Source organism: Enoplosus armatus, chromosome 6, assembly GCF_043641665.1.
Source record: "Enoplosus armatus isolate fEnoArm2 chromosome 6, fEnoArm2.hap1, whole genome shotgun sequence".
Taxonomy (NCBI): Eukaryota; Metazoa; Chordata; class Actinopteri; order Centrarchiformes; family Enoplosidae; genus Enoplosus; species Enoplosus armatus.
The window spans coordinates 7074078-7086599 of record NC_092185.1 but is presented as its reverse complement, the minus strand read 5'-3'; the positions used below and the strand labels follow the sequence as shown (position 1 = coordinate 7086599).

General features: G+C 40.1%; 1 protein-coding gene across 1 annotated transcript; it reads left to right on the top strand.

The window, feature by feature from the left end:
* The first annotated feature begins 1496 nt into the window (after nucleotides 1-1496).
* On the top strand, nucleotides 1497-10221 carry slc17a8 (solute carrier family 17 member 8). Its single transcript, XM_070907248.1, has 12 exons — nucleotides 1497-1597; nucleotides 3072-3327; nucleotides 3581-3699; nucleotides 4811-4925; nucleotides 5465-5552; nucleotides 6305-6391; nucleotides 7442-7584; nucleotides 7706-7855; nucleotides 7956-8088; nucleotides 8714-8824; nucleotides 9261-9388; nucleotides 9892-10221. Exons 1-12 carry the CDS (start codon nucleotides 1497-1499, stop codon nucleotides 10219-10221), a joined length of 1761 nt encoding a protein of 586 aa, XP_070763349.1.
* Nucleotides 10222-12522: the final 2301 nt, after the last annotated feature.

Sequence of the window (12522 nt, the reverse complement as noted above, 5' to 3'; positions counted from 1 at the left end):
GCTAAATTCACTAATTGCATTACTTTGGTTTAGGCAAATTTTTACAAATCCTGGGAAGCAGTAGAGCAGAAGACTTTCAAGTTGAATATAAGTTTAGTTGAGAGTTACATCTGAAAGTGTTTGTTTATACCTTTTCTAGCTTCTGTTTTGCCGTTGTAATGTACATTGTTACTCCTTTGTTATTCATTAACTTAAATTAAAATGTAATCATTGAAGCATTAAAATAAGTACATACATGTAACCTCAATCTAATTTCTGAAGTAGTATCTGGTTTTCATGCCATACAGTACCTACAAAAAAAGAAGTCAGTTCCATTCATGTTTCCTGTAATGGAGCTGTGAAAAAACCTTATTTATTGAAAGAGTGTCCACTGGGGATCGAGCCCTCAGTTTATTCATGGAGTGCATAAACACCCCGAGTAGTTGCTCTGCAACAGCCCATCGCTAAAACAGACTCTTAGGGCTCAGGCCCACACCATCCGGTCCACTGTTTAAATTTTAAAATCTCAATTTCTACATTTTTAAAATGCTGCATATTTGATTATCTGGAAAGACAGAAACTCACTCTAGAAAATGATGAGATTCCCCCTGCTGGCAAAATCAGCATTGTAGGGAAATGCCCATCACTGTCGAATGATGAAAGATATGGTGTTGTTGATTACTCCATGGACTATACAGCTTTATGGCAGCAGTTATGCTCCCTGTCACTCCCTCATAATTCAGAAATTGTAAATAGCAGTCATGGAAAAGCAGGAGTGTAAACCTGGAACTTGATGGCTCTGTCTTAGGTTTCATCTGCTCCCATTTTACACCACAGCAGTCCAGCTACTCCTGTCTCTCCTCAATGCAACTTGTCAAGCTCATGCATCTTTGATTGTTTGTCCACTGGGCTGCAGATCAGATGAACCTAACAAGCCGGAGGGGTGGTGCTGGGAAGATGATGATGATGATGATGATGAGTAAAGCGAGGGGCTGGGTTTTGGAAAACCAGCTACACCTGCCCCTCCTCACCAGGAATGAATGAGTTATGAGATGGAGAGGAGATCTGAGCAGTTCATTCAGTTCAGCGGCAGACAAAAGGGGGCTCACAATGCCTAGAGACTAAAACCTGGATTCTACACTTTCATTTGCGCTCATCCTTATTCATCAGGCTTTCCCTAAACTGGATCTTTTGGAGATGAAACAAGCTCCAGAGCCTCTGGCTGCATGGTGCTTTGGACATTGAGGAATACTTCAACATCATCCTCCCCTCCACTTCTCCACGGAGTCCTCTCCTCGCAAAGGAGAAAGGTGGAGAGGAAAAGTCTGTATTACCTCTGAGGGACCCGTGGCACCACTGAAAGGTGGAGCCAAACTCTGATGCCACAAACTCAGGAAGGATGAAAAACACCTTCTAGTGGAATTTTTGTTTTTGCCTTTCTGAGATCAAAGTGTGTTAGTGAGGTGTCAAGACACTGTTGAGATAAAGGGGGAGAAAAAACAAAGACGCAGAGAAAAATGCCTTTTGGTGGGTTAGCAGGTTTGAAGGAACAGGTGCTTAAACCTGGGAAGGAGGAAGTGAAGAACACAGTGGGGGACTCTCTAGGAAAACTGCAAAGGTGAGAGGGTTTGTTTGGAGAGTGCTGGGTAATAGGCATGAAGACTGTGTGTGCAGGGTGTTTGATCCTCCACACCTTTTTTAGACGACTGCATGGAATAAGCATTTCACTCATTATCCATGTATTGTATTCACGGTGGAGATGAATCTTTAAAATAGCTTTGTAAGAATTCTCAACTAAGAGATGAAGAGGGATGTGGAGAGCCTGGAAGCGAGCACATTAAGCCCAACGTGTTCTCTGCGATCCTGACGATAAATAAATATTTGATTCTTGTTCTTGCCAGGCAATGCCAGTGATGTAATCACAGATTTTATTTTAAGACATTAATACATATTTCATATCTGATATTTCACAGACGGATATGTGTGGTGTCGGTGGGGGCACACATAAGGAAGATTGTTGTCATTTTACGAGATAAAGCACTAAGTAGGCAATTTCCTGCAAAATTAATATTGTGTGTGTATCATGAATGTGCATGCACTGTTGTCATGTATAATAAGAATGAATTGACTTACATTGCGAACAAGTGGAAAAAGGGAATATTTTTAGTCTTTGCTGGTGAGACATATATGAGAAGAAAAAAAACAATCAAAGAGTAATTAATCAATGTGTTCAGTTTCTTTGCAAAACTTGTATGTTACACTTCAGCTCATCAATATATGAAGATTGATTGATCTGGATGTTGTGCTACCCCAAACACACTCATTTTATGTTTCTTAAAAAATTGCCAAATAAACAAAATACAGCTATTTATATGCTGTTTTATGAGAGACACCTACCAGCCGTACTGTTCTTTCAAAGAATCATGTCTACAGTAAGTCTGCTATTAGACTATTTTTAGACTGTAGACTGTATTTCTTAACTTATTTTATTTTTTGACAAAAAAATATTTTCCATAACAATACAATACAATACGCAACACATAATATAACAAGACAAACCAATTGTTACAACTGTAAAGACGCTAGTGATTCTTCAAACACTGAACTCAAAAGAGTGAGGATTTAAGTGCATGATATGAGAAACTGATCCCAGTTTCTTGTTGATTTGTGTCACGTTGGAGGAGAACTGCATTATAGATCTGCTGCAGGCAGATGAAAGCGGTGAATGGGAGCAGGCGGACAGTGACAGAGATGGATTCTGGGTAGTGGAACAGGTGTTGAGAGTGATGCACCTGAAAGCAACCTGATAACAGAAGTGCTGCGACCCAGTCGTGTGTCTTGGCTTCACCTCCTGCCCTCTGTAAGAGAGCAGAGAGACTCGTGTTACTGGGCTATTTTTGTTGCCACATTCTCATAAAGTAACAGGACTGTGAAATGTTGTCATGTGAATATTGCAGAAAACAACACTCCATGTGTTGTTGTATGACTTGCAACCAAATTTAGCTTAAAAAAATCACAAACGGAAGAATAAAGACAAAGGAAGAATCTCATGCTCTTACTGCAAAATTATTTTCCTGCTATTTGCTTCATAGGAAAATAGATGGCAGCAATGTAGAAGAAGAGGACAACATTGAACTGACTGAGGATGGACGTCCGGTGGCATCAGCACCACGTCCTGCCCCACTGCTGGACTGCAGCTGTGGCGGTCTACCCAAGCGCTACATCATAGCCATCCTCAGCGGCCTGGGCTTCTGCATCTCCTTTGGCATCCGTTGCAACCTTGGCGTGGCCATTGTGGAGATGGTGAACAACAACACCGTCTATATCAATGGGACTCCTGTGCTTCAGGTAGCTGGATCAGACAGGACCCCTGTGTTATTGACTTTGTAGGACTACAGTATATAGTATAATGTGTGTCTTTTTTTCTTGTTGCTTGATACGAATCCCAGAAGATAGTCTGGCCTTACAGAAGCAAACTAAATTGTAGTTTAGTCATTTTAATCAACTCTTTTAGGAATGCATCTGTGATGCAGACAGGTAGAACATAACAAATGAATGCAGTTATTTCCAGATTTGAGTCTGTTTTTTTCTCCCTTTCCAGAAAGCTCAGTTTAACTGGGACCCAGAGACAGTGGGGCTGATCCACGGCTCCTTCTTCTGGGGCTACATTGTCACTCAAATCCCTGGTGGATTCATCTCCAACAAGCTGTTTGCTAACAGGTGACACGCACTTCATGGCTTCATGATTGTCAGTAGTTCCACTGTAACACTGTCATGTGATAATAAATTGTTGGTTAGAAAAGCAATTTGATGATGATGCTTTGTGGGAGCCATTGTTCACAGACCAAAGGATTAATCAATAATGAAAATAATCATTAGTTGCAGACACAACTGACCAAAACTGACAGAAAGTGTTTGATGTTACTTCTGAGGTGAGACAGATTATGTTTTTTGTCTTTTGTTGATGTAGGTGTTGATGTTTGAAGTCATGGTCGTTGCAGCCCTGACCACATATGTTAAGAAAGGATCACAGCCTGTGTGGTTAAAGGGTTAAAGCCGTACGGCGTGGTGAGCGGTGCTGATGGAGCAGATAGCAGTCCTGTAATAAAAGCTTCACAGGAAAAGAGGACACGCCACTGACAGAGTTAATAATGAAAGATCCTGCCTTTGATTTCTTTCTGAAACACCAGCCACTGGAATATTACAAGTGTCACTTACACACTGTTTTGGAAAAAGAGAAGGAAGGGGGGATGAAGTGAGGGAGAAAAGAGAAGGGAGCTAAGCGGCACCGTGGTGATGAAGCAGAAACTTGCGGATTGAATGGGATGTCTTTATCTCAGTGTATGAAAGGCAGAGGCGTGAGATCTGTCTCATTATAAGGCTGACTGCGATGCCTTGACCGTGAGATATTTGGAGATATACTGCCTGCCAATATTAGGCATCAACAGTAGCTTTCAGACACTTGGTAGCATGTGTTTGTTGTGTTTTTACCTGTTACACACAGATCTGACTGTGGAGCTTGGTACTAATTATGAGGAAAGTAGGAAACTTCTTGAAAGTAAATATCATTATTCATTTATTGTCAAAAATGTCCTCCTTGTTGACTGGAGGATAAATGTCACATGTTTGCATCTTCCGCTGACAAGCTGTGCACTGACTAAAATACTGTTGGTTATAGCATTTCATTCGAATTCATTAATTGAAAGTGTATTTTTTTTCTCTCTCCAAGAAACAGCTCTATACGTGATTCAGGTGGACATTGATGTCACCACCCCTTCACTTTTATCCACACACACACACACAATATCTTGACATGTCAGTATTTCTACAGGGTGTTTGGGGCTGCCATTTTCCTGACGTCAGTGCTCAATATGTTCATCCCATCAGCAGCGAGGGTGCACTACGGTTGCGTCATGTTTGTTCGCATCCTGCAAGGCTTAGTGGAGGTAAGAAAATAAAGTGTTGGCTGTGAAATACGCTTATTTGATTTCTTGCAGAGAGTTAGATGAAAGAGATCAATACAACTCTCATGTCTGTACAATAAATATTAAGCTAACACCAGCAGCCAGCTAGCTTAGCTTAGCATAAAGGAAGGGGAAACAGATAGCCTAGCTCTGCCTGACAGTAACAAAATTCAGCACCTCTAAAGTTTACTAATTAACAAGTTATATCTCTTTAATTTAATCCATACAAAAACTGAAAAGAAAACTGTGGTTTTATGGGTTTTATTAATATATTAATTGGCTATCTTTAGAGGAGCCAGCCCAGCTGTCTCCAGTTTTTGGGCTAAGCTAAGCTAACCGTCTCCGTTTATCGTACGTATGAGAGTGGTATCAATCTTCTCAGCTAACTCTCAGCAAGAAAGCAAATGAGTGTATTCCCCAAACTACCCTTTTAAAGCATTTCCATTTTGTCAGACAAATCCCAGGTTCCCTCTCACGTCAATCTTTGACCTTTGACATCTTCCACACCATGTCCCTGCTAGGGTGTCACCTACCCAGCATGTCACGGGATGTGGTCCAAATGGGCGCCACCTCTTGAACGGAGTCGACTGGCCACAACGTCATTCTGTGGTGAGCGATGTCTCTAGTTTCCTCTTGTCAAAATGCTCCAAAATACTCAGTGAACTCTCCCAAACTGACCGCAACACAAAGCTTCTCACTGATACAAACCAGTTCCCACAACCTCATAAGTCATAGTGGGGCTGATCAGTAAATGGACGTGAGAGAGCTTATTTTGATTTGCAGATTTTGTCCACTGCTGTCTCTCCTGAAATTAAAATAACCATGTTGCACTTTAAACTGGTACCATGACAACCCGTGCATCAAAACCCTCTTGACATTGTCTGTAAATGAACACAGCTCACCTGCGTACTCTGAAGGAGCTTCTCCCTCTATTCACCTAAATGAAGTGTCACATTGCTTACTGTCCAAAAGCACTCTCATGCTCCCTGCTCTATTCAAAACAACAGCGTTCATGAATCTGCCAGATAATAGAAAACACATTAAAACACCCTCTCTGTCAGGGCAGTGCCAACAACTCACTTTGACAGCGTTTATTCAATGAAACTAATGTGTTTCTATGATGTGTTTTTTTTTTTTTATTAAGACACATATTTGCTATACAGTGCAGTTTACCTTTGTGCAACTGAAGGCTGTTGCACTGTAACTACATATAAAGTTGAATATTTCTGTTGTATAAGGTTCAAATTTGTCATCATCTAACTGAAGATTTGATATATTTTTAGTTAGTTATCACTGAGATCCGATGTTACTGCTGACATAATAATACCTTGACAATGAAATCTGACACCAATTGTTTCCAGGATCCTACGCAGGAGCAGTGATCGCCATGCCTTTAGCTGGAGTGCTTGTTCAGTACGTCGGATGGCCTTCAGTCTTCTATATCTATGGTAAGACTGACGTTTGAATGCGCATCGCAAACATAAAATCACAACAAACAATTAAGAGTTAAAGGCTGCAGTGACACATTATGTCAAAAGGTGCATTTATGAATCTAAACCGTGACGATCAATCCCTCTTACCTCGACTGTTGTCTCCTGGCTATGAAGTCATAAAGGACACGTGACTTTTTGAGGATTTTTGGGAAATACGCTTATTTGCACTCTTGCCACGAGTCAGATGGGAAGATCAATACCACTCTCAGTTTTTGCGCTATGCTAATCTAGCTAGCTGCTGGCAGTAGCTTCATATTTATCTTACAGACATAAAAGTGGTATTGATCTTCGCATCTAACTCTGAACAAAAAAGCAAACAAGAGTATCTCACAAAATGTTGAACTATTTCTTTAAGCTGTGCATGGGATCTCTGTGTTTTGCCAGTACTTTTAGAACTGAGGTTAACTCCACCTTCGTGTTCGTTTCTTGTCATTTTAACAAATGGATGTAAAGCGGCAGGTTGAACCTCAATATTTAATCATAAATATCCCAAATATTTATTTTATGTGAACCAGAAAATATGCAGTGAGTCATATAGGATGTTCATCAGGTGTTGAGTCATTAAATACACCAGGTGTCAGTTTAGTGACATCCAAAGTGTTTTTCATAATCCCTGACTGGCACGCTGCTCTGTGGCAGTTGTACTTTGTAGTCTTTGCACAATAAGTGTTATCTGAATTGCTTTAGAGTTTGATTAAAATGATTAACACTGACATGAAATTCATACTTTGCCAAATGTGTTTTAATAAAAATCTACTCTGGTTCTGCTGTGATATAATCTCATGATTTATTGATGTGAATTAGCATTTTCCTGTCTGGGCTCTGTGACTCATACCTTGTTCATTTCATTTTAATAATGAAAATTTCTTGCGGTCCAGAGAAGGTCGGGGCTTGTTTTAATTAGTCTGTCCCGCCCCTTACAAAGCCTCCACTACAAATATAAACATCTTTAGGCGTACATGTACAAAGGAATGCATTCACTTTGTGTTGTCATGTCATGAAAAGGTGTTTTTGGGATCATATGGTATGCCCTGTGGCTCCTGCTGGCTTATGGAAGTCCTGCTGAACATCCCACTATCACAGAGGAGGAGAGGACGTACATCGAGACCACCATCGGTGAAACAATGCGCCAAATGAGTGTGACGGAGGTGTGTGAGCGTAATGTGCTGCCAGTTTCAGGGTATCACAGTGCAATATTTAATCATTTCACTAAACTCCTGACACACACAGCATAAACAGCATACATTGACTTCTGTCTCCCAATCACAGAAATTCAAGACTCCGTGGCGTCGCTTCTTTACCTCCATGCCCGTCTATGCCATCATCGTGGCCAACTTCTGCCGCAGCTGGACCTTCTACCTGCTCCTCATCAGCCAGCCGGCGTATTTTGAGGAAGTCTTTGGCTTCCCCATCAGCAAGGTTGGCCTCACAGTTTCACTACAGCTGGCCATGACAAATATCTATCCATAAAGACAATAAATGAATCACAGGACTGACTTACATTATGATCTCCTAACAGGTGGGGATCCTGTCCGCTGTCCCCCACATGGTGATGACAATCATAGTTCCCATTGGAGGACAGCTGGCCGACTTCTTACGCAGTAACAAAATCATGTCCACCACAAACGTGAGGAAACTCATGAACTGTGGAGGTACGTCGTGGTAAACTGGAATCAATATGTTTTTAAAAACCATAATCTGTCCTGTTTTTTTTTATGTCATTCATTATCTTGATATTGGAAACTAAGAGACTCCCTGGTTTTACTGTGTTATAGTGCCAGATAATCAAAAGTTATGTGTGTTCGAGGAGCCATTTCGCCATCAGTGTTGTAGATGATGTGGCTCTTTTGTAGCTTTGATTTAGATTGTGACCGATTTCAACCATTCTTGCATTCACCAGTAGTAGTAGTAAAATGTTAATTATTTCTACTCTAAAGTAACATTATGTCATGCAATTTTTAAAATAAGCCCCATGTCACTATGTGCCATTGCTCTTGAGGTCTGTTAGTCTCAACTACTACTAAAATATTTATATTGGTGTGAAAAAAGGAAGACATATCAATGCAGATTTAAGAAGATGAAGTCTGGCCTATTGCCAGCTATGATCTGAACTAAATGCTGAACAATTTCTGTAAATTTCAGGAAATGTTTGAGGGTTCCTTTAAAGTAACCCAAGACTGATTTCTTGGCATACATTTGAAAATGTTTATCGTATTGTTTCTTACATGACATATATTTGACAGATATTTACGTGTCTCTGGACCCGTGTTTTCACAGGATTTGGTATGGAGGCCACTCTGCTGTTGGTGGTTGGGTTTTCTCACACCCGAGGCGTCGCCATCTCCTTCCTCGTTCTGGCTGTAGGGTTCAGCGGATTCGCCATCTCAGGTATTACCACATCTGCACCAAAGAAACATTTGTGTGTTCACCTGAAATGTAAGACCTTTACTTTGACTATGTAGGCTACTAAACCTAAAGCATGAGGGTTTTGTTTGAAAACGCCCACATTCTCTTCGTTCTCCGTCTTTTGGATCATGAAAGACTTGAAAATGAAATGCAGTACTACAGTACTACTTTTCCTTTGGGTGTGATGCAGTATACATGCATTAGCCTGCCAGACCTTCACACAGGCAATTCTCCTGAATATTTTATAAATTGTTGTCAAGGCAACCAAAAAATCCAAATGCGAGTGTGGATCAAAACCACGTTCACTTTGACGAAATATTAAAATGCCAAAAAAGATCATGAGAATGTATTTTGTAATTGTGTCACTCTTTACTTTAATATTCTATGTATAATATTCTCGTGTGTACTGTGTCTTCAGGTTTTAACGTCAATCATTTGGATATTGCTCCTCGCTATGCCAGCATCCTGATGGGCATTTCTAACGGGGTGGGAACGCTCTCTGGAATGGTGTGTCCTTTGATTGTCGGAGCCCTGACTAAAAACAAGGTATAACAAGTTGACTTGTAACACTACAGTAACTGTTTTGCATATATATATATATATATATATATATATATATATATATATTAACATACGTACATTGATTAGCTGTTTTACCAGTCGTCCATCTTAGATATTTAGCTCTTATCTTGACAGTAACCAAAGATTAATGCTTTGGTGCTTTCATCTTTTATTTATTTTGAATTAGAAGTGTATGAAACATTTAAGGAAACTCAGAAAAAGTGTCTGTCACTGAGGTTTTCCCTCGTGGTATGTATAAAACATATATTTGCTTTTTGGTCACTGCTGCATGTAATGTTGCACCTATCAGTGGCTGTCGTGAATAATATATAGCCCTGTAAAATTTATTATACACATTACAGTTGTAGTTTTTCAGATGCCATGAGTAAGGCAGTGGATTTACGACGTTACCTCAGAGGTACATAATCAAAAGATCAGTAAGTCTGCTTTTGACAGGAAATTCATTGACTCTATTCCTCTCCCCACAGACTCGTCTGGAGTGGCAGAATGTCTTTGTTATTGCGTCCATGGTGCATTACTCAGGGGTCATCTTCTACGCGATCTTTGCCTCCGGGGAGCAGCAGGACTGGGCCAACCCAGAGAGCACCAGCGAGGATAAATGCGGCATTATTGATGAGGACGAGCTGGCCGAAGAGTCGGAGCTCAACAGCGAGACCATGGTGGCACCCAAAAAGAGTTACGGAACCACAGACAATTCATCTGGTCGAAAACAGGGCTGGAAAAAGAAGAGAGGGGTGACCATGCAAGAAGAAGAGGAACATTATGGGAATGGCGACTACCAGGACCAGTACCAGTGAGACGTCCTGTGGGGCAAAGGATTTCCAAAACACTAAAATATGGTCAAGGCTGAAGGTTTGATTTCACACCTGTGGAAATGTCAGAAACATCGGAGAAGTGACGGGAGCAGCATCACCATATGTACCTCAAGATGGCCCCTTTTCCATTTTTGGTCAATGCTCCAATTTAACTGTGATGTACTGTACTGTCTGCAGAAAACAAGTATGCGAAAACACAACATAAAAAACGTCAAAAAGCTCAAATCAAACATAATATTTGTTAGAAACCCATTGGAAATAAGAAAATAAGAGACAAATGAACATAGATAAATACATTATAACACGAGACATATACTGTAGACTAGTATGAATAGTATAATGGAAACTAAACCGCAGACCAACACTCATGAAGAACATCAGAAACACATATGACCTTTCAAACCTGACTTTACTTTACCTGCGTTGATCATACTCCATCTGTGCAAGCAAACGCTGACTGAACTTTATGTAACTTACTTTGAACCACCAGTTTTTGAAATGTTTTGTGTCAGCTATGCAACGTGAAAAGAGACGCGCTTCTGGAATGTACTAATGGGTTTGACAGCAGACTACAGTATTAATGTAACAAGCCTTATTGTTTTGGGTTTTTTTTTTGCTTGTATGTTTTTGCTGTTGCTGAATGATTGCACGCTGTCACCGCTTAGCTCACTCTCCTTGTCTGAGCAGGTCTTCGTTCACCATCCGCTTGTTATACACTTCTTCCAGCAGGATGTCAGCCTCGTTATTTGCAGTGCTCTGAGCTCATAACGGGACAAAATGGATGGTGAGGCCAGTGCTGCTGACGTCACTCCATGAAGCATTTAGTGTAACTCTATTTATTCTTCGGGTGTTTGTCTTTTTTTTGCAATTTCTCAATGTTTGATACATGGAGACCCAGTTTGTTTCTAAAAACAATGTACTGTAATGTTTCACTTTAATCATAGAAGAGTACGTAAATTAAATTTACACTCACTGTTTATCATTACTGCTAAAGAAGAGAAAACCGATTTTGTACAGTAAATTATTATCTTATTGTTTGAGAGAGCATTGATTTGATTTGCACTTTACGTGAACACACTGGAGATGTAATAAACTGCATTTCTATTCTGTATTAAGATTGTTCAGAGACATAAACTCCCTCAAGAGCTTTGAGGTTCTGAATTATTGAGTACCTTGCATGAGGTTTTTCAACATTTCATGTTAGTAGGGGTATTCAAAAAAAATATTTATTGTAAAATTAATCACACCATTGAGTCTTCAGCCATGCTAGCAGCTCTGTGGGGCTGTACTTAGGCACAGCAGTGGTTTGAGCTAAATGCTAACGGCAGCATGCCAATGTGATCACAGTGACAATGCAAACACGCTGATGTTTAATAATGCTTACCATGTTCATCATCTTAGTTTAGCGTGTTAGCATGCTAACATTTGCTAATTAGCACTAAACAGCTGACAGCTGAGGCTGATGGGAAGGGTTAGGGGGTTGTCATTAGTTTTAAAGTACTGGACAAATTAAAAACTTGACCTGATGATGGCACTAGAGGAAAAATTAGAGGATCAGGGAAGTTATTACAATTTATTCTGAGACGAACATAAATATCTGGACCAAATTTCACTCAAGTCCATCTAATATTTGTCAGTAGCTTTCGCTCAAAACCAGGAACGTCAACCTGCTGCTGCGTTAAAGAGAAAAGTCCAGGGATCACCAAAGTAGTCAGTAGGCTTCATCCTCTGAGGACCATGAATGTCTGAACAAAATGTCATGGCAATCCAACAAATAATTGCTGCGATATTTCAGTCTTGATTAAATCTGTAATGCTAGCATGGCTAAAAAGAAAGAAAGAAAGAGCTGAGAGGAAGCACTAGAACCTCTACAGTAACTTGTACCTTCTCACTCTATAATATAGTATAGTTCAGCTTTTTAAAATGTGTTTCCACCCCTCCAGCTCATTTTTACATTGAAATGATGAACATAAAGCCTTCATAAAGACAGAATTTAGATTCTTGTCATCTTCTGTAACTACTTGACAGAATGGGCTGCCCCTATTGCTGCTTGTTTATGTTAGTGGGCTCAAATTAGACATTTTTAAATATTCCAAAGACTGCTCTGTTTCCCATCACACTGTGGTAAACATCCTCCGTCTTATCTGTCTTTACACGCCTGCTTCATTTTCACCATGGAAGATAATTACTGGACAGGATATGCTGTAAACTACTGCCACTTGAAAACATAACCGTTAGAGGGAGTACTTTTATTGTGAAATATGCACATATACATATGTTTAA

What these genes read in the sequence shown, in the direction of transcription:
- slc17a8 (XM_070907248.1), top strand. Translation starts at nt 1,497, where the DNA reads ATGCCTTTTGGTGGGTTAGCAGGTTTGAAGGAACAGGTGCTTAAACCT. An exon ending in GCCAAATGAGTGTGACGGAG is followed by an intron (nt 7,585 to 7,705) that starts GTGTGTGAGCGT and finishes TCCCAATCACAG; the next exon opens with AAATTCAAGACTCCGTGGCG. An exon ending in GAAACTCATGAACTGTGGAG is followed by an intron (nt 8,089 to 8,713) that starts GTACGTCGTGGT and finishes GTGTTTTCACAG; the next exon opens with GATTTGGTATGGAGGCCACT.